We start from the raw sequence: 21,302 nt of genomic DNA, 5'->3' as shown, positions 1-21,302 counted from the left end.
GATTTAATTTGAAAAAAAAAAAAAAAAAAAGCAAGTTGTATATACAGATTCGATTTCCTGTACAACAGACCTTTTTTCTGTTGTACTATATAAATAGAAATGTCGATTTTATTTGGCGTTTAAATTTAAAATAAAAACAATTCTTCTAAAAAATTACTTTTCATAAGGTGATTCCCTCATCTTATGAAGAAACTGTCATTAAATTTCCAGTCCCACATCACTACTATATACACTAATCGACAAGAAACTAGTAAACATCCCACTCCCTGACAAGACAGTCTTTATCCTCAAGAGCTTACGTTCTACTGCCACTGTGCCAGCACTGTGATGTTTCCTGTTCATCTACTTTCTTTCCTCTCCAAATCGAGGATGCCCAGACGATAGTAGTATTTTTGTTTGTTTCCTGTGATCTTCACCCAAATATTCTTCACCTCTCTTTGGCTCCTGGATTTTCTCAGATACTATCCTATCTTTTTACTTTATTCTGTTTACTCTTCCAGAAGTATTTTTCTAATTATTTTTCATCCCATTTAGGTTCAATTATATACATGAGTTCAAATTTGCCTCCTTGGCTTTAAGATCTCTAGTTTATCTTGCTAGTTAGCCACACTTTGTATATTTCCAATGAAATTTGAAGACAGAGATATTAACTGATGGCTCCTTTATTAGACAACCCTTGAGGTGTATCAACTAATCTTTCTACATTGTAGCCACTTCGTTATTTAGCTTGGTAGATACACTGCTTTTTTCTTTTTCAACTTAAATGCCTTATAATTTGATTTGCAAGACACTCTTGAAAGGAGTAGAAGATGACGGTTATGTAAAAATAACATCTTCTAAACAAATTGACTGTTCATTTCCAAAGCATGCTTTTTATTTCCAAATCCACTGCCTTCAATTAACAGCTCTGAAGACAACAATAGCCATTCCTGTAAGGTCTTCAGTTTTTTTTAAGACTTCATAATCTTTAGCAAGCATAATCTAATGTTCATTTCGGCCAAATTACATGTATCCATATAATTCATCAGAAATGGGTAGTTTGTCACTAAGAGCCTTTATAATCAATCTGGCCTCCTCTTAACTTTTCAAATCTTTTTTTTTTTTTTTTTTTTTAACATCTTCTTAATCTCTCCATCCAGAATCTTTTCTCTCTACTTTGTGATACAGTAACTCTTAAAGACCACATTCTATATACCAAGTCCAAGTAGGCATTTGTACTAGCTGTCCTCAGAACACTCTTCCCCCCTTTCTTTCTTTTCTTTTCTTTTTTTTTTTTTTTTTGGCTGCGGCAATTGGAGTCAAGTGACTTTCCCAGGGTAACAGCTACGAAATTTTAAGTCTCTGAGGCCAGATTTGAACTCAGGTTCTCCTGACTTCAGGGATGGTGCGCTATCCACTGCACCACCTAGCTGCCCCTTTCCCCTTTTCTTTACCCCCACCTTCAAGTCCTAGCTAAAATCCTATTGCCTTCAGGAAACCTTATGTTGTATAGTCCATTAGATTGTGAGCCCCTTGAAAACAAATACTATGTATGGTTTGCCTTTCTATTCAATGCTTATTAGCATAGAAAAAGTCTGTTGGAATTCTTACAAAGTGTTAACTCATTAGAGTTGATAGAGACAATAATTATCTAATTTAGCATGGTTCAGTATGATTGATCTGATCTTACAAGGAGATGTTATGGGCCAGAAGAAACAAGGTACTGATAGAAACAATGTTGTGTTCACACCTTTAGAGAGCTCATATAAGCAAGAAGCTCATGGGGTCAGAAAGCACTCTGGGACAGACACAGAGGCATTCTGGAACTGACACAGAGCACTCTGGGAGACTGAGAGCCAGGAGCACTCTAGGACATATAGAAGCCCACAAGCCCTCTCTCAGAGGCAAGATAGATTCATTCCAACTTTCACGTTGGTGCTGCCTGGAGACATTCGGAGTTGAGCTAGAGGAGTCAGATTCATTCCATCTTCCACCTTTGTGCTGACTGGAGGCTGAAAGGAGCAGAGGCAAAGGACTAGCTGCAAGAGCTCTTGGAACCAAGGAGAGAGAAGGCCTCCAGAAAACTAGCCAAGCCCCAAGTGAAGGAGATCAGATTTTGGAAGAGACAATAAAAGACTGTACTTTAATCCCTGGCTGCATTTGGGGTGATTATTAATCTGAACTGATAATAGGGCTACCTCCCCAAGAAACTTGCTCCCAGAGAACCATTATATTTTAAAGAAGAACACCACAAAAATCCTTAACAAATATTCACTAACTGACAAGTCTTAGAAAGGGACATTTCATTTCTTGGGTACAAAAGATTTTTCCCATTGTTGTTAACAAATATCTATGTCAGTATCTTTCAACAGGTAGTTAGACTTCCACAAGTTTTTTTTTTTTTTCCCCCCTCTGATCTTTACTGGATGATCTATCACTTAGTATTTATGAATCTACTTTTTCCTTGGAAGACAAATAGACGCTCCTTTTCAAACTATCCAATCACTTTCCAGAAGTCCCAAATTTGTTTTCTTAGATCTCATGTATTCAGTAATTACCATCTTTTCTTCTGCATGACATTCTTCCACCCTCCAACTTCACCCCCCCACACACATAACACACCTTGAGTCAAGATCCTTTTTTACCTAGTTTTTTTACAATCTTTTTAAATGAACATTTGATTGTTCCTGATAATACCAAATACGTGAAGATGTGTACCCTGATCCCCTGCACTTTCTCTTATAGGAAAGAAATGTGCCTGTGCTGAGCACAAAAAGCAGACTTAATGGTGACAAAATTACAAAACATTGAAAGCTTGATGCTAAATCTTAGCAAACCCTGATACTTAATGGAGGATAATCCTCAGTTTTCACATTTCTTTCCAGTAGCACTACTACACTGAATTACTAGCAAAATGCATCTGAATGTTTACAACTCCAGAGTTGTTATTTTCCTCACTCAGACTACCTCTATCACTATTTAGCACATTGATAACCACACCCTCCCTCCCCCCAATTCTCCTTTAGGTTTAAGTCACAAAATCATAGAATTTGAAAATCGGAAGGAACCTCTAGAAGACAAATATGCAAGAGCCTCACGTTAAAACATAACCAACAAGTGATCGTCTGACCTTGGATTGAAAACTTCTAAGGGGGAAGAACTCACTATATCTCTCAAGGTAACTCATTTCTATAGAAAGGTCTAATTATTGGAAAGTTGTTTTTTTGGTCTCCCCATCCCATCACTGACATCAAGTTTACTTCTTTGCAAACAGAAGCAATGAATAGAAATTCATTGCTTCCACTAATTCTATCTTTGGAGTCAAAACAAGTAAGTCTAATCCCTACTCCATATGAAAGCCCTTCAAAAACTTAAAAGCACATGTATTATGTTCCTCCTCTAATCTTTTCTTCTCCGTACTACATACACAACCAGTTCCTTTCCAGATTATCAAAAAGCCCTTCTTAAATTTTGCCTCAACCTGAACACAATTCTCCCAGAGGTGGTATGACAAAGGCAGAAGAGAAAATTAATTTTTTATGCCTGTGTACAAAGAAATACAATCATTTTATTAACGAAATATAAGGCTCTACCCCAGATGTTCTTAATTCCAAGTCATGGATCCCTTTGACAATCTCTTACAACCTATGAATTCCTTAAAATGTTTTAAAATATACTAAAACAAAATACAGAGGATTACAAAGAAAAACAATTATACTGAAATATAATTAGGAAAATGTTTAAAAAAGAAAAGAAGCTTCCAGATCCAGCTTATAAACTCCCAATCTAGCCTATAAAGATCTTTTTGGATATTGACTCTATGATCCAGGATGTCATCTATCTCTTGAAGTTTTGTTATTTATAAATATAAAAAAAACTATTCCTTCATTCAAGTCACTGACAAAAATGCTAAACACAACAGCTTGGACTATTACTACCCATTGCCAAACTTCCTGCCACAATGGAAAGGAATCTGACAATTCTGTTTTTAAGCCTGACCATCCAACTAGCTCTTACACTTATGGAAGTGAATCCTCCATCCAATCCTCTTTCAGGTTCAATCCTTTCTTTAGTTTTTCCCCATTTTCTATGATCTTCACTATTTCAAAGCTCTTCAAATCATCTTAAAAAATTCATTTTCCTTCTTACTGAGCCAAATCTTTCTCCTGCCCTATCTTTCACACAACCTTCTTCTGAAGTCAGGCATAGAGCTAGCACCAGAAGCCAAAGTAAAAGGAGCAAAGTAGTTGGAGACGGGGACCAAAAAAAAGCCTAGGTATTCTGTGAGAATTATTTATTTCACCCCACCCTTACCAACTTGTTAGAAGACAAATCTTTCAACTTCTTTCACTTCTGAGAGAGCCAATAAAACAATCTCTGAAAAATAAGGCAAAGAGCCCTTTTTGTAGTGGCTAGAAACTGGAAATTTAATGGATGCCTATCTATTGGAGAATGGCTGAATAAGTTGTAGTATATGAATGTTATGGAATATTATTGTTCTGTAAGAAATGATCTGAAATCATCCCAGCAGGATGATTTCAGAAAAGCCTGGAGAGACTTACATGAACTGATGCTGAGTGAAATTAGCAGAACCAGGAGATCATTATACACTTCAACAACAATATTATATGATGATCAATTCTGATGAATGTGGTTCTCTCTTAATGAGATGAACCAAATCAGTTCCAATTATTCAATAATGAAGAGAACCAGTTACACCCAGCAAAAGAATGAGTGTGGACCAGAACATAGCATTTCCACTATTTCTGTTTTTGTCCGCTTGCATTTTTGTTTTCCTTCTCAGGTTATTTTTACCTTATTTCTAAATCTGATTTTTTTTGTGTGCAAGATGACTGTATAAATATGTATACATATATTATATTTAATATATACTTTAACATATTTAACATATATTGAACTACCTGCCATCTAGAGGAAGGGGTGGGGGGAAAGAGGGGAAAAATTAGAACAGAAGGTTTTGCAAGGGTCAATGCTGAAAAATTACCCATGCATATATCTTGTAAATAAAAAGCTATATAAAAAAATATATATATAGCAAAGAAGTATCAACCTGGAGGGCTACTTAGGTCAGGACACTGAACAATGATGAAAATTAAAGCTATTACAGGTAAGTGATGAGGCAAAAGCCTAAAGTAAGATTATTTTAGAATTTAAATACTCTTGAGAAACACTGACAGTGGCCAAGAATACATTAGAATCAACAGAAGACAAGTTTTCTCAGTTGATTAATTACCTGTTATCATGACAATGTACTTATATTACATTTAATTATATTGTATTCAGCTTAAACATACTGTATTGCATTCCCTTAGATAAAAAAAAAAATAAGTTGTCAAAAATGTTTTAGTTTTTACTTTTAATACACATTGTTTTATGAATCATGTAGGAAGAAAAAAAAATAAGAGCAAAAGAGAAAAATCATGGAGAGAAGATTAAAAAAAACCAGAAAAACAGGGAATGTATTGATTCAATCTCCTTAGTTCTTTTTCTGATTGCAGATGGCATTTTCTGTCCAACAATATGCAATTGCTTTGGATCACTGAACTACTGAGAAGAACAAAGCCTTTCACAGGACAACCTATTTCTAAGAAAAAATAATAACTGTGGTATTCTAAAATAAGCATTTAGAAATGTAGTCAACAGAGTGTCTTTCTAAAATAGTGTTATTTCCCTGTGGCATTACTTCATTTTCTGTTGTCCTACACTGTTTCCCATTCACCCTTTACCCCCCCCCCCCCCCATTCATAGCTTCACAAATGCAAAATTGTTCAACACAGGCAAGATCAATTTAAGCAATTTTTCTATCACATAATTACTTAACCCTAAAAAGGAAGAAGGAAGGAATAGCTAAATAAGCAACTCAAGAAAAAGAAAATAAAATTTAAAGAATTAATCTTTGTCATCTTCAATAAATTTTATCACAGGAGAAATGATATCTGTCATAGTGAATATTGTGGCTCAATAAGAGTATAAGACTGTCAAATTTAATAGATGTGTAAAATTCCAGAACTTCTAGCAATGAAAGTCAGAGGACCAAGAAATAAAAAACTTACCAAGACATTAACCTTAAAAAAAACAAACAAACAAACAAACAAACAAAAAAAAACATGCAATTTTGGGAATAACCTAGAAACCTTCCCAATAAGATAAAGGGAAAAATAAGGATACACATCACCCCCACTATTATTGAATATTGTCCTAGAAATATTAAACATTAACAATAAGAGGAAGAAATTGAAGGAATTAGAACAGGCAATGAGGAAACAAAACAATCACTCTGCTGATGACATACTAATATACTTATGGTATACTGAGAATGGTATATTCAGAAAATCCTAGACAATTAACCAAAAATTGTTAACTTAAAATTATTAACAATTTTAGCAAAATCGCAAAACATAAAATGAACCCATATAAGCCACCAGCATTTCTCCACATTTCCAGCAAAGTCCAAGAACAAGAGATCGAGAAAGTCCATTTAAAATAAATAGACAACATAAAATACTTAAAAGTGCCAAGACAAACCCATAATTACATGGGCACAATTATAAAACATTTCACAAAAATAAAGGCAGATATAAACAACTGGAAAAATATCACTTGTCCACGGGTAGGCTGAACTAATAAAAATAACAATTCCAGTGCCATACCAACCAAACTACCAAAAATTATTTTATGGAGAAAGAAAATATAATAATAAAATTCATCTAAAAGAACAAAAGGCAAAGAATATCAAAGAAATTAAAGGGTGATAACATAAACAAACTAGGAGAGCAAGGAATAGTTTACGTGTCAGAAAATAGTTTACACGAAGGAAAAACTTTATGCCAAAGAAACAGAGAGCATTACTAAATGTAAAATGGATAATTTTGATCATATTAGATTTAAAAGGTTTTGCACAAACAAAACCAGCATAATCAAGATCAGAAGGAAAGCAGAAAGTCAGAGAACCATTTTTATAGGAAGTATTTCTAATATAGGCCTCATTTCTCATATATATATATATATTTGAGTAAATTATTAAGGATATAATTAATTCTCCAATTGTAAATGGTCAAAGAATATGAACAATTTTCAGATGAAGAAATTAAGACCATTTCTAGTCATATGAAAAAATGCTCTAAATCATTATTGATCAGAGAAATGCAAATTAAGATAACTCTGAGGTACCACTTCATACTTCTCAGATCGGCTAAGATGACAGAAAAATATAATGATAAATGTTGTAGAGGATGTAGAGAAACTGGGATACATTGCTGGTGGAGTTGTAAAATAATCCAACCCTTCTAAAGAGCAATTTGGAACTATCAAACTGTGCATACTCTTTAATCCATCAGTCTTTATTGTATCTGTACCCCCAAAAAGAATCATAAAAGTGGGGAAAAGACACATGTACAAAAATATTTCTATCAGTTCTTTTTGTAGTAGGAATCAGTTGGAGAATGGCTGAATAAGTTATAGTATGTGGATGTAATATTATTCTGTAAGAAAGAATGAGTAGAATGTCAGAAAAGCCTGAAAAGACTTACATGAAATGATGTTAAGTAAAGTGAACAGAACCAAGACAGAGTTACAAGATTATATGGTGATCAACTGTGATGGACTTGGCTCTTTTCAACAATGAGATGAATCAAGGCAATTCCAATGGACTTGTTATGGAAAGAGCCATACACATTCAGACAGAGTACCATGAAGACTGAATATGGATTGAAACATATATTTTCATCTTTTGTTGTTGTTGCTTGCTTGTTTTTTTCTTTCTTTCTTGTGTTTTGATCCAATTTTTCTTGCACACCATGATGAATATGGAAATAAATTTAGAAAAATTGATCGTATTTAAACCATATTGGATTGTTTGCCGTCTTGGGAAGGGGAAGGAATGGAGAAAAATTTGAAACACAAAGTTTTGTAAAGGTGAATGTTGAAAACTATCTTTGCATGTATTAAGAAAAAAAATACTATTAAAATTAAAAAAAAAAAAAAAAAAAAGAAGAAATGATGATCAGGTTGATTTCAGAAAATCCTGGAAAGACTTACACAAACTAATACTAAGTGAAGAAAGCAGAACCAAAACACTGTACACAACATTGATATTATACAATGATTAACAGTGAACGACTTAGCTATTTTCAGCAATACAATGATCTAAGACAATTCCAAAGGACTCATGAAAAATGCTATACATATTCAGAGGAAGAAGTGATGGAGTCTGGATGCAGACTGTAGGATACTATTTTTCACTTTATTTTTATTGTTGGGGGATTTTTTAGGGTTTGTTTGGGAGCTTTTTTTTGGAATGTCTCCTTTCACAACATGACTAACACAGAAGGAAAAGTTAAAATTAATTAATTAATTTAATTAACAATTAAAAGTTGAAATTCAAAAATTTTAAAAATTTATGTTAATATACTTTAACATATTTAACATGTATTGGTCAACCTGCAAACTGAGGGCGGCGGGGGTGGAGAGGAGGGGAAAAATTGGAACAAAAGGCTTTGCAATTGTCAATGCTGAAAAATTACCCATGCAAATATTTTGTAAATAAAAAGCTATAATAATTTTTAAAAATTAATGTTAAAATTGTTTTTATATATAATTGGCAAAAATAAAATACTTAAAATATATAATATTTAAATAAAATACTTAAATATATAATTTAAAGGAAAGCTCACATTAGATAATTACACTATGACATTAGTCATAATTAGGAATTAAGATTTTAAAAGTTCAAAAATCCATTTGCTTCAAGTGATGATGGACTGTTTTCCTTCAAAAAGCTAACAGAATCATTCAGTTGGAAATATAGACGAACAAATGTTTATGAAAACTTACTAGCTTTCATCTATGGGAGAACAAGTAAGTAGATTGAACACCCCAAGTGAACTATTAGCTTCACAAATTCTGCCCAAAAGTTCAAGATTTTTAAGTATAGGATACTAGTATCATATAGTAGAATGGCTATAATGCTAGATTTGGAATAGGGAAACCTCAGTTCAAATCTTGCTCTTTAAAATTCTCAACTATGTAGTTATATATGCAAAGTCTCTTCACATAAGCCTCAATTTTCTTATTTATAAAATGAGAATATCATGCATTGTACCTGCTTCACAAAACTTCTGTTCAAAGGAGACTAGTAAATTACTTTACAAACTTAAATGCCAGTTCTTAAATAGTGTTAAAAATTAAACATTTCCTCAATCTGTAATCTACAGACCTTTATGCTTGATGCATGTGGAGAAAGAGACCAATTATAAATGCTTATGAATTGACTGTTAAGTAACATATGGTTTACATTCACATAATGCTTTTAGATTTATAAATACTTTCCTTATAAAAATTGAGATACACTAATACACATGCAAGGCATTATGTCCATTGTCACATAACTAGGAAATGTCTATATTCTCATTCCAAATTCAATGTTTTCTGTTCTATACCAGTCAGAAACAATCATTCAACAAGTATTAAGTACCTACCAAAATAAAATCACAGCTTGGTGCCAGGGATACACATGAACAAAACAAAAATGGTATCTTCAAGGAGTTTAAAATCTTAAGTAGGATATAAGCTAGATATACAAATAGCTACACTATATATTATAAAATAAAAACAATTGCATAAGACAAGTAATGACAAAGTACCATATCAAAGAAAAAGAGCACCTTGAGGAATTGGAAATAATGATCAATTTATTTCTTAAAAAGGAACACATGAATAATTTAATTTCCTTAAGATTTGCTGGTGACTAATATGAAGTATAATATCACTGAAATGTTTTCATTTTTACTATATAAACATTTAATAATTTTATTTAAATGCCAGTGATTTACAAAGCACACCTAAATTGTCAAAAGTTTTAAATATTTCAGAACTTCTTAGAGATTCCCAATGAAAATTAAAATATTTATCAGCATATATTCTAGGAATGGAATAATCTTTCCACAAAAATGCCAGTATTTAGGTCCTTTTCTTGGTATTATTTAATAAAAATAAATTGGTAACTATTTAAAAATAAAGTCATTTAACTTTAAGAAAGACTGTCAGATAGTTAATGTGGGAATGCTTTGTTAAAAACACAGATATGTATTGAGAGAATTGTCGGAGGAGTATTTTGTTTTGTTTTGTTTTAAACTGCCTAACTGGAGCGTAAAGAGTAGGAGAGACAAATTAAGGGGAAAAATACTTATTACTTGAAAAATTAAACAATGAATTTTAAAAGTAACTAATAACAATTTAAAAACAAATAAAATAGAAACTCCCTAATCTATGTTCTACTTCTGTTTGTACTTTATATTTTTAAGACTAATATCAACTTTTAAGAATAAGAAATGAAAAATAAAAGTTTCCTCTAAATTGCTTTCTAATTTACAACCTGGGTGTAATTGATACTATTTTCAGATTCTCCAATATTTAAATACAAAGCTTACTCTGTTCACCATCAGTTCTCTCCACTTGGCTTCCTCCTACTTAAGAAAACCATCATGTTCCCTTTTCTTTGATTTAATCTACACTAAATGGCATCCTTTTGGGTGCAAAATTTCTTTTTTCAAATAATTTCATTTATTCAGGCAATCTGTCATATCAAATACTAGTTTCATCTTACGGTTCTGGGGCAGTATGCCCTGGACTTCAATGCTGCTCTAATTTCTTTCCAGTCATCTTACTGCCTTTGTTCTCTAGGCACATAGACTCTACCTGCTTCCTTTGTTTCCTCTCAGACCTTTCTGAGCCTTCTCTTCTCACTATCTTCTACACTTCAAATAAATCTCCCCTTCTCTTCCATCCAGGTTATCTTTTTTTGAAGGTCTCCTTATGCCAAGAATTTTTAATCATATCCTTTTCTTCCCTACAGTCTGTCTTCCCTCACATTTATCACAAGCATTAAAAAACTAGAGCTTGAACATGTTCTCAACATTTACATTTATATAAGAAAAGGCCAATTTAGTTCTAAAACCTTTAAGGTATTAGTAAAATTTTTAAAAGCAAATTCTAAAAGAAACACTAAATAATCAGAATTCCCCACTTCATGCTAACTTGTTTAGCATTTCTAATTTAAAATGTTTACATGTTATATACATACACACCTTTCCATTTTTAAACAGTCATGTTCGTTTTCAGAATACTATTTGTATTGGTATTTTTGCTAATTTAACTGTTTTGAGTTTCACCCAGACATTGCAATGTATATGTAACATATATTTGAAGGATCTATAATTTCATTAGTGTGGACCCTTCACAGCAACCTTTCTAGAAAGAGATAATTTCCAAGAATTGCTATGATTTCCACTCTCCCCTCCAAAAAAAAAAAAAATCAATCATCCTCCTGGGGCTCATGATTAGCTCTCACAAAATTAAGTACATTAGTATTCTAACAACAGAAACACTAGATTATAATCTAATTGTTCTAGCTTGAACGAAGGAACGGAGTCAGCTAAAGATGGATGTATGATATATTTAAAAACTCCCAACCTAGAATAGAATTTGTTAAGTGGAAGAGTTGCTTTGGAATCCTCCACTTTAAACTCCAACACAACCCCTGAAATCGGAACACACAACTAACTCAAATTAATATTTAGAAAATAATCCAAAAATTTCACCTGTTCAACAGCATCTTCTTTTCTTTCCTTCTCAGAAAACAAATTTGGCCAGAGGTAGTTTAAATGCTAAGAAACAGTTCAATTTTATGTCAACCTCTTCTAATTTATCCCTCAGTAAGCACTGATACCAATTCAACTAATTAATTACTGGACACCTATTCATGAGTCATGGTACTAGGTGTAGGTAATATAGATAAACCAATTCTTGCCCAAGGAACCAGTAGCATCCAAGAAAATGAAAACTAGAATTTAAGATATTATTTCAATGAGAAGAACATTGGGTTGTCTTAGTAAGAACTAAAAAGTTTTGGTTTTCTCAATTCTTACTATATTGCTTTTTTTTTTTTTTTTTTTTTTTTTTGCTGAAGCAATTGGTGTCAAGGGACTTGCCCAGGGTCACACAGCTAGGAAGTGTTAAGTGTCTGAGGCCAGCTTTGAACTTGGGTCTTCCTGACTTCAGGGCTGGTGCTCTATCCACTGCACCACCTTGTATACTGTATTGCTTTTAAAAAACAACTTAACTTTTCACTTTGGAGAAGGAACTGAAAAAATAATATTTATCAATTAGTATTTATAGATGCTATATCAAATGTTTTAGATACATGATTTCACAAGAATAATAACCCACCCACCCTTGGAGATTCTGCCATCTTAACTGCTTAGTTTTTTTAGGGAGATATGTGGGATCCTAGAATCACAAAATATGGGAAGGAAAAGACTTTCAGAACAAAAAGTCTCAAAAGCAGTTGTATGAGACTTTTGAAACACTCCACAGGAATGGCAATAATTCAAATTTTACCCTTTATCATGAATAAGGTCCTCCCCCATGTTCCTTAGGGGCTCTGGTTTGCAATTCACATTTACACTGGTCTTTAGGAAACAGCTTTTAGAAAACCTATGAATAGTTTTTACAAACAGCAGAGATGTTGCATAGGTATCCAAGTAATGTCAAAAGAACTTAAAGAAGATACTTTTTCCCATTCCTGAAAAGTATTTATGGGTATTTATTTAATACAGAATGGGTAGGTATAACTGAACTGAGATCTATCTGCATCAACAGAGCAACAATAAAATGAAATCAAATACTGGAGCTATCATCAAATAGTTTGGTATCCTGACATCCAGAGATAACTATTCTGGTGTTTGGATCCTTTGGAGCCTGGTAGTTTGTACCAAAAGGACCTTGGAAAATGGAAAAGAACCACACAAGTCACCAAGAACTTCTGGAATAAAAAACACTATCACCTTTTATGTGTAAATGGTCAAAAGTCAGTAGTAGTAAAGTGTTTACCAACTTGCATCCAGGTCACTGTTTACCTTTGCTTCTAAAGTGTGAGTTACTTTGTCCCACTCATGAACAAACCAAGACAATCATTGGGAATTTCAGTTTAATCAAAAGACAGAATTAATAACAACAATATAAATGCAGTGGAGAAAACACCAAACTGAAAAAGGTCTATATGTAGGGCTAGGCAAGAGGCTGAAGTTCTCACTTAATTTAAAGACAGAAAATTACAACAAGCACATTAAAAATGTCTCTACAATAGTTGGGCTGTGCCTACTGAACATAAGAATGAAATTCATTGGGCTAAACTAATAGCATAGTTGAAAATAAGTAACAAATATCTTTTAATGGGACTGAATTCCCCTCAATATATTAACTTCCCACATTAGCCTAGAACTCCCAAATTCCTAAGTCTTATGAGTAAAAAATTCCACAAATCATGCTATGTCATGAAGCATCTTGCTATTCATGATGACTCAGCAGCAGCTGCCACACATTCACAGTTGCTGGCCCTAAAAGAACAGTGCAGGTAGTTCACACATCTGAAAAATTCCAACAGAGACCAAAGAAAGAAGCTAAAGAATATCTTCAGGTGTTCTATTTAGGGTAAAACTGACATTCATTTAAAGGTAAAATCCTCATCAACATACATATGACCTTTCTTCAATCAATATTCAGCATCTATTTAAAGTAATACTTACTAGTATCAAATAATTTAAAAGAGATGGGGAAACTAACTTCTTCATGGTTCATTTTCTGCTCTCTGAGTTTTTGGTTAGGAATATCTAAATTTTAATACTAAGCAACTATATATTTTCTTCTAACTGTAAAGCTGGCTAACATACTGCCTTTTAGAAAACATGTATGCATGCATGTATGGTCACATTCCATCCCCAAACAATTTCTGAAAGGTAGATAGACAAATTAACATTTTTACAAATGAGGACATAAAAAAGAAATCACTCAGTTAAGTAACTTGGGTCTGTGTAGAGCTATTAAGTGACTTCTGTAGGATGTGAATACAGGTCTTGATTCTAACTCCAGGTTTCTTTCCATAAACTCAGATTACCTCTATATTCAAAAAAATGAAGTGGTGGGAGAAGAAGAGGATGCATAGAAGATTTTATATAACAAATCATTTAATTACATACACACATTTTGTTAGTTAATGGTTACAAGCTTTTACTTTATACAACACTAATTTCATAATCAAAATCTTTATTTCAAAATGATGTCGTTTGGTGCAGTAGAAAGAGTACTTGATCTGGTATCACAAAACTTGGTTTGCCACTTACTGCCTATGTGACCTTTTAACAATTCACTAAACTGCTCTAGAGCTATTTTCTACTTTGTAAAATGAAGGGTTAGACTAGATGGCCTCTAATTGCCCCTTCTGGCTAAACCTATAATCTATAACTCTTCAAAAAGGCTATATACTTTCTAAATTAATCTATTTTAGGACAGTTTGTTACATGTTATGGTCCTGAAATCCCACGAGTTATGATTTTTATTGACATGTCCTTAACATAAGGTTTTTGACTCAACAATTCAATTAGTAGATATTATCTTAAGGGTTAGGTTAGTGAAAGAAAAGATGTTTTATTTGGATTAAAATATTAAGAGCAGCAAGCACTATTTATAACAAAAATTAGAAACCTGTCTAACAACTGGGGACTGACCAAATAAAGTGTTTATGAATATATTAGAATATCATTATGACAAATACACAAAATCAAAGACATATGAAATGATATAAAACAAAGCATCCTCCCTAATCCCCAAGTCAATATATTCACTGACAACTATGGAAAAGAAAAACATTGAAGAGCAACAAAACTCAGATTTGGTACAATGTATGTATGTTGGTACATTGGTAGGTTTTTTTGGTCAGAATAAAAGAACATGACCTTCTCTTTTAACAAATAGTAAATAGGGGCAATTAAGTGTCAAAATAGATAGAGCACCAGCCCTGAATTCAAATGTGATCTCAGACACTTAACATTTCCTACCTGTGTGCTCCTGGGCAAGTCACTTAATCCCAATTGCCTCACCCCCTCCCCCCCAAAAAAGTAAATAACAAAATTGAGTAATGGCATTATACAATCACAAATTCTGGAATCTTATAAATCTATAAACGTGTTTGGATTTTTCAATTTTAAGACAAAACTTACTATTAAAAAATCTTTGCCTTGGGTATTGTACAGTAGAGGCTATGTCAAACACAAGGCCCACAACACTCAAATTAAAATATAATTCCTATGTAATTTTAGTATGTTTCAATTTTTAAACCTCTATAAATATATTTGATGTTCTAAATCAGGATATAAACCTCAGGGTTCCTTATGAAGAAGTTAGTGGTCTCTATTTCTATCTGAGATTGATATCACAATAGCATCATTTCTTGCCTAAAACAGTCTGATTAACATTAATTCAAATTAATGAATTTTATTCGTCTACATATCATTTTTCTCAATCCCATATCTTTATTTTGTTCACCCAACAGTCATTCTGATCAAAACACAGTAATTCCCCTTCCTAGTCTACAAAAAAGGAGACAAGCTCAATTTCAATGATTTGTCTATACTTATACTGTGAGTTAAGAGGCCAAGCAAATTGGTTTTCCAAAAGATATTTGGGAATCAAGCATTTTCTGTAAATGCCTGAAGGGAAAAAACTAGAGATTAAGAAGAATTCCAAGACCTGTGAATATTTAATAAAAAAGAAGCAATGATAATTAGAAATAGAAATTCTATTTAGTAATACCCCCAATTTTTCATTTCTTCAAACCTGTGTTGAGGAAAATAATCTATAATTTTTCCAATCATAAGAAATGATATTATTAAATAGGGGTTTAATATTCCAAATCATTTGAGAAAAATAGCATACAGTAGTGAACTTAGATGGAGTTAAGTCACAACCTCTGAACTTCAATTTTCTCCTCTCTAAAATGTTTTCCTTTTTTTTTCAATCAAATGTAACATCTTCTGGTACTTTCCTAAGAGACTCATAATGAATACTGTATGTAAATTTCTTTGAAAACTTTAAAGCACTCTATAAATATCAATGATTTTTATTATCTGGAATGAGGCGATCTAATACAATGTTCACATCATTTAAATGGTAGGTATTGCTACCAAATGTAGCAAAAAGATTGTTAACTCACTAATATATTAATAATAGCTTATTTACTAAATCAAGTTAATTAACTTCATCTCAGACTAAAAAAAAAAAGGAATTTTATCTTGTAACTCTTTATGGATCAACTAGCTGTCATTTCTTAAAATAGCTTAGCTACCTTAATATCTTCTTTTATAAAGGTTGCCTAATATTGGCAACTGTATATATAGTGGTTATATTATTTGTTCTCTAAAAAACAAACACACACATGCAAAGTAACCAAGTTTCTAGAATATCCTCAACAAAATGAAAATCTGAGTACCGGAAATTAAAACCACATGTCCTGATCACCTTTGGAGAATTGCCAAATCCAATTCCACCCCCCCAATCCCCCAAAAAACCATAAAGACAGAATAAAGGTCAACCCATATGGGACACATAAGAAAAGAGGGATTTTCAAAATTCACCCAGTGTGACTACAACCTTTCCCCCAGAAGGTAATCCACGTGGACCATAGTTCTGGTGCAATCCAAGCTGGACTTTTAAAAGAATGGGGACAGAAATGCAAAGAAAACCAACATATAAAACAAAACCATCACTCCCAAGAAATGTGGGGCTAGAAAAAGGGCCATCCTCTCACCAAATGTATTCAATCCTTTCCTACAAGTCCCTCTCTATTCCAGGAAGACAAAAGACATAATTAGCCTGAGATAACTTCCCACCTTACTATTTGTCCCTTTCTACAAACATCCCACCCACTTCCCTCATTTTCCCTTTACTCAAAAAATAAAAGCAAAGTCTGGAAATACAACCTCTATTCTTTTATTCACCCAGAAAACACCAGACTTAGATCCATATCTGGAGAAAAAGTGACTGGCATAGCTGTAATATATGCATTTCATCACTAGCCTGCTGAGCTCATCCCATCCCTGGCTCTAGAGGTCCCCATACATGCCTTGTGTGGGTGTAGATGTATATGTGTGGGCACTCATGCAGATGTGAGGGAAGGTGTGCATATGTGTAGGGGTAGACATAAGTAGGGATGTAAGGAAAGAGCCATGTGTGAAGTGGAAGATGTGGGTGGGCATGTGTGAAGGGATACAGGTGTGTATGGGAAAATGAGTGTGTAGTGTCTAAAAAGATGTAATGTGCAGGGAATCAGTAAACTAGGAATATGAGTGAATATATGTGTGGGTAAAATGTGTTTTAAGGAAAAAATAGGTGTATAAGGGAAAGTAGATGGGTTTGGAAATATGTTGGGTGAAGCTAGATATGTGAGGAAGACAGATGTGTTGGGGAAGATGGGGGACCTAGTGGGCATGCTATGCTGAGGATATTTTGCATCTATTTGGGTGGGTGTTGAGGAAGATGAGGCTACAAGTATGGTGTTCTGGGGAAGACAACTGTTCTTCTGAGGACAAAGTTGAGGGAATAGGTGATTAAGTAAAAAGAGGAGTATAATTGAGAGGAGATAATACGCGTTAAGAGAAGAATTATGCGTGTTGTTGGGGAAGATGGGGGCACAGTAGGAAGTGTCTTTGGTGGATGAAGTCAGAAATGATTGAAGTGTCGTGGAAAATAATGGGGAACAGTGGGTGTGTATTGTGTGATGGTGGAGGAGGGCATAATAGAGGAAATCAGAAGCGTATTGGGGAATGGGAGCCACAGCGGGAGTGTGTGTGTGTGTGTGTAGCACAAGACAGAAATGTCCTAGTGGAGAGGGTATACAGGGAAAAAGGGGGGAGGAAGGGTATTGGGGAAGACAAGCGTCCAGGGGAAGAGGAGAAAACAGTAGGGGGTGCCTGGTGTGAAAACCGGAAAGAGGGGAGCACGGTGGGGGGGGGAGGGGGAACACAATGGATGTGCGTTGAGGGGCAGCGTGGATGCTACGGTGATCATGACATGTGCGGAGGTGTGTGTGAGGAGGCGGGCGCGGAGTGGCGAGGGGGAGTGGAGGAAGAATGTTGCGGGGATGGCGTTGGTGGGGTCAGTGTGTGGTTCAGGGCGATGGGGGGGCCCAGCGGTTTGGGTGGTGGCAGGGTAAAGCTGGGGAAGCTCAACGTGGGAATCGATGGCCCCTGGCCCCAGCCCCGAGCTCGGCTAGGCCGCGGCCGCCGTGCGGCCCAGGCCCGGCCTGCCCCGAACCCCGTCCTTACCTGCTGCTGCTGCTGCTGCTGCTGCTGCCGTCCCCGCGGGTAGGGCTTGGTTGGGCCCTGGTGGCAGCGCCGCGTCCGGATCTTGCCGCCGCCGCCCCCTCCTCCAGCTCCCGAGGCCATGGCGGAGCCTCGGCCGCTTCCCGCTCCGGGGCGGGGAAGGGAAGGAGGGAGGGCGGGGAGGGGCGGGAGAGGCGGCGGCGGCGGCGGCGGCCTCAGCGGCCCCCCCACCCCCCGGCCCCGGCCCAAGAGCCCGCCCGGCCCGCTCGCGGGGGCACGGGCACCAGAGGGAGCGCGAGGCCCGGCCGGCGAGGGGGGAGAGAGAGAGGGAGCGCGCGGAAGGAGGAGGGAGGAGGAGGAGAAGGGGCGGCGGCGCCTGCTCCGGGCCCCGCAGCCCGCCCGCCTGCCCGCCCGCGGGCACCCGCCTCTGTGCGTGTCACGGTCTCTATGGAGATCTCCGGGGGGAAGCCGGCGCGCGCGCGGGCTCCCGAGTCTCGCGCAGCTCCCGGCGCCGCTAGGGCCTAACGCGACCGCCGGGCGGTGATCCTTCCGCTGCTCCCGCCGCCTCAGCCGCTGCTGCCTGCGCCTCCCGCCCGCCCCTCCCCCCCCGCGCCTGGCGTCCGCCCTGCCCGCCCGCCTCCTCACACACACCTCCGCACATGTCATGATCACCGTAGCATCCACGCTGCCCCTCAACGCGCCAGGCGAGGCGCATCATCGATCCGCGTCCAACCCCGAGGGGCGGGGTGAGTGAGGAGGGGGAAAGAAGGTTGAACCAGCCCGCGCCCCGCGCAAGACTGACGGGAAATAGAGTTCGGCCTTAGAACGCTGAGTTTGGGAGGGGGAGGGAAGGAGGTTGGACTTAATTGGGACAAAATAAAGCGCCACCTTCCTGTACCTTCTCCATGTGGCTGCGACTCAGCAGTGGCGCGCACGTGCTTTTAGAGTCCTGTCTCTCTCCCTCCCAGCCTCCCCCTTCTGCGCTCTTTGCTCCCTGGGGAACAAAGGCGCGGACTTCCCCGTCCCGTTACCGCCCGCAGCCCCCCGCTTCTAGCCAGACTTGTGGCTCAAAGGGGGGTGGGGGAGGGGGGTAGTGAAAGGAAGCAAACCCGAGGTTGCAGTGTCAAGCCGGCCTCTGATGCTCCCTAGTCTGGTTCTGGCCTCCCTTAGAAAATGAGGGGAATGCATGAGACCAGAGCGGGGTTTTGGTTTAAGACTGATTTTTATTTTTTGGTGTTTTGGACTCCTTTGGTATTCTAACGGGCCTAGGAATCGTTCCTAGGCGCAATTTTTAAAGTATAAAAAAGTATAAAGGTTACGATTTATATTGAATTATAGTTATCAAAAAAAATTTATTTTATTTTTTTTTTAGTTTTCCGACTTAAATACCCTTGTACTAGATTGTCCCGTCCAGCGGGACTCAGTTATTCCGGGAATCGAGGGGGACCCAGCCTGAAAGAGAAACGGGCGAGAAAGAGGAGGGAGACCGAGCAAATTTTGTCACGGCTCAGCTTTATTCATGCGATGGGTGTTGTTTTTATGCTATACTGCTACGTGAGACCATTATGCTCTGTGTCAAAGTTCACATGGTCCTTGTAGTTAACGTTCTTCCTAGGACCCCTTGGATCATTGTGCTCTGTGGTTAATGTTCTTCCTGGGACCCCTCGGATCATTGTGCTCTGAAGCATTCTTCTTCAAACAGGTGTGTTTATCACGTCCGCAGGATCTAATCAATTCATTGAAATATTTAACTAAGAGTGCAGTTGCCTTTGGGGAGGGGAGAAGGCCACCTGAACAAAGATTGTTAAAGGAGGGGGTGTTGGTTCCTGACACTAGATGGTCTCTTACATCTTGATAACTAATGGTCTTCACCAAGATCACTTTCGCATTTTACTTTGGATATTTATTAATAGTTGACAACTAACTTATTTTATTGCAGGATGGATAGGCAGTCGGACTTTTTATTACTGGAGGTCAACTTAAATCTGTAAGCGCTTCTTAGTGATTCAGTATGTAACCAACTTTTACATTTACAGGCTTACCCGATTTAACATTGATCTACAAAACCAGGCAAGCTAAAATAGCATCTGCATCCATACCAGAAGAGGAGGGTTCACACGTGGAACCTCGAAAGCTAGATAAAATTTAATAAAAGTGTATTCACTATTGTTTGTTCTTAGTGCTCTCCTGCAGACTTTTTTTTTTTTTTTGTATCCTTCTCTCTAAGATGTATGTACGCAGTACCCTCAAGCAGTTAAAACATTTATTTATATCCCCATCCTGGTTTATTCTACCCATCCCCATTACTGACATTCTATCAAATTCAAGCCTACCTTTTTCCGCATCTTTATCACACATCAAAATTCCTACTCTAAACATCTTAAATATTAGGCAATTGCATTTGTAAATCAAATTTATTTAATTATTTCAAGGTGAAGAGAAATCCAGTTTTTGAAGTAGCAAGATTTTTTTAATCTTTTTTTTAGAAGGCTGCTCTTATGCAAAGTTTTGTTTTTGTGTTTTTTAATAGAGCAATACAGAAATTTTTAAGTGAAATATGAATTAAATGTGATTTGAAAACCTCAGAAAATTTACTTCCTGAACCAATGAATTTCCTTAATACTATTTCTTGAAGTTAACACACAAAAAAATTTTAGAGATAATAATATCTTTCAGTCTTTGTTTTTTCTTTGTCAATAAAAGACAAAGGCAAAGAGAGGTAAAATTTGTGGCATAGTGAAAGAAAACAATTATTGTTTTGAAAACAATTTTCTATGAAATAATACCTGCAACATTATGATTCAAATAGGTTTTGGGGGAGCTGATCTGGTACTGAATTCTTTGCAGCAAAAAGTGATTAACAGACTCCTGGAATACAATGTTGGTAAATTGGAGACTGTCTTCAGTGAAAATTTGTGTTATAAAGAATTATCCTTAATGATGCCGTCTTTTTTCTTTCTCTAAAAAATTGTGATCATTTTGGAGATGAAATTTATAACTAAAGGGAAATCCATTTATTTAATTTTTAGTGTAATGTGGCATAATTAATAATTTGCAGGCAGATGTTCTATTTCTATTTAATATTAAAATAACATGACAGTGGAAGGAAATGGAATTGTATTTTATTTAAATAGTATCCAGTTACACTGT

At 36.2% G+C, this 21,302-nt stretch overlaps 1 protein-coding gene and 2 long non-coding RNA genes across 3 annotated transcripts in view; 2 read left to right on the top strand and 1 right to left on the bottom strand.

Moving 5' to 3' along the window:
- Nucleotides 1–18,762, bottom strand: part of NUP153 (nucleoporin 153) — a 72,931-nt gene extending 54,169 nt beyond the window's left edge. Inside the window, exon 1 of the mRNA XM_031946807.1 lies at nucleotides 18,156–18,762. Within this exon, the coding sequence (XP_031802667.1) occupies nucleotides 18,156–18,275 (120 nt within the window). The 5' untranslated portion in view covers nucleotides 18,276–18,762. The remainder of the gene's footprint in view (nucleotides 1–18,155) is intronic.
- Nucleotides 3,011–6,193, top strand: LOC116420633. Its single transcript, XR_004231009.1, has 2 exons — nucleotides 3,011–3,157; nucleotides 5,499–6,193. It is a non-coding gene; the product is annotated as an uncharacterized LOC116420633 (long non-coding RNA).
- An 86-nt stretch (nucleotides 18,763–18,848) lies between the features above and the next one.
- LOC105749746 lies at nucleotides 18,849–20,658 on the top strand. The gene is made up of 3 exons (XR_001120688.3): nucleotides 18,849–18,898; nucleotides 19,525–19,854; nucleotides 20,189–20,658. It is a non-coding gene; the product is annotated as an uncharacterized LOC105749746 (long non-coding RNA).
- Nucleotides 20,659–21,302: the final 644 nt, after the last annotated feature.

The sequence above is a fragment of the Sarcophilus harrisii genome, chromosome 1 (genome assembly GCF_902635505.1).
Source record: "Sarcophilus harrisii chromosome 1, mSarHar1.11, whole genome shotgun sequence".
NCBI lineage: Eukaryota > Metazoa > Chordata > Mammalia > Dasyuromorphia > Dasyuridae > Sarcophilus > Sarcophilus harrisii.
This window is presented reverse-complemented; position numbering and strand designations above follow the sequence as displayed.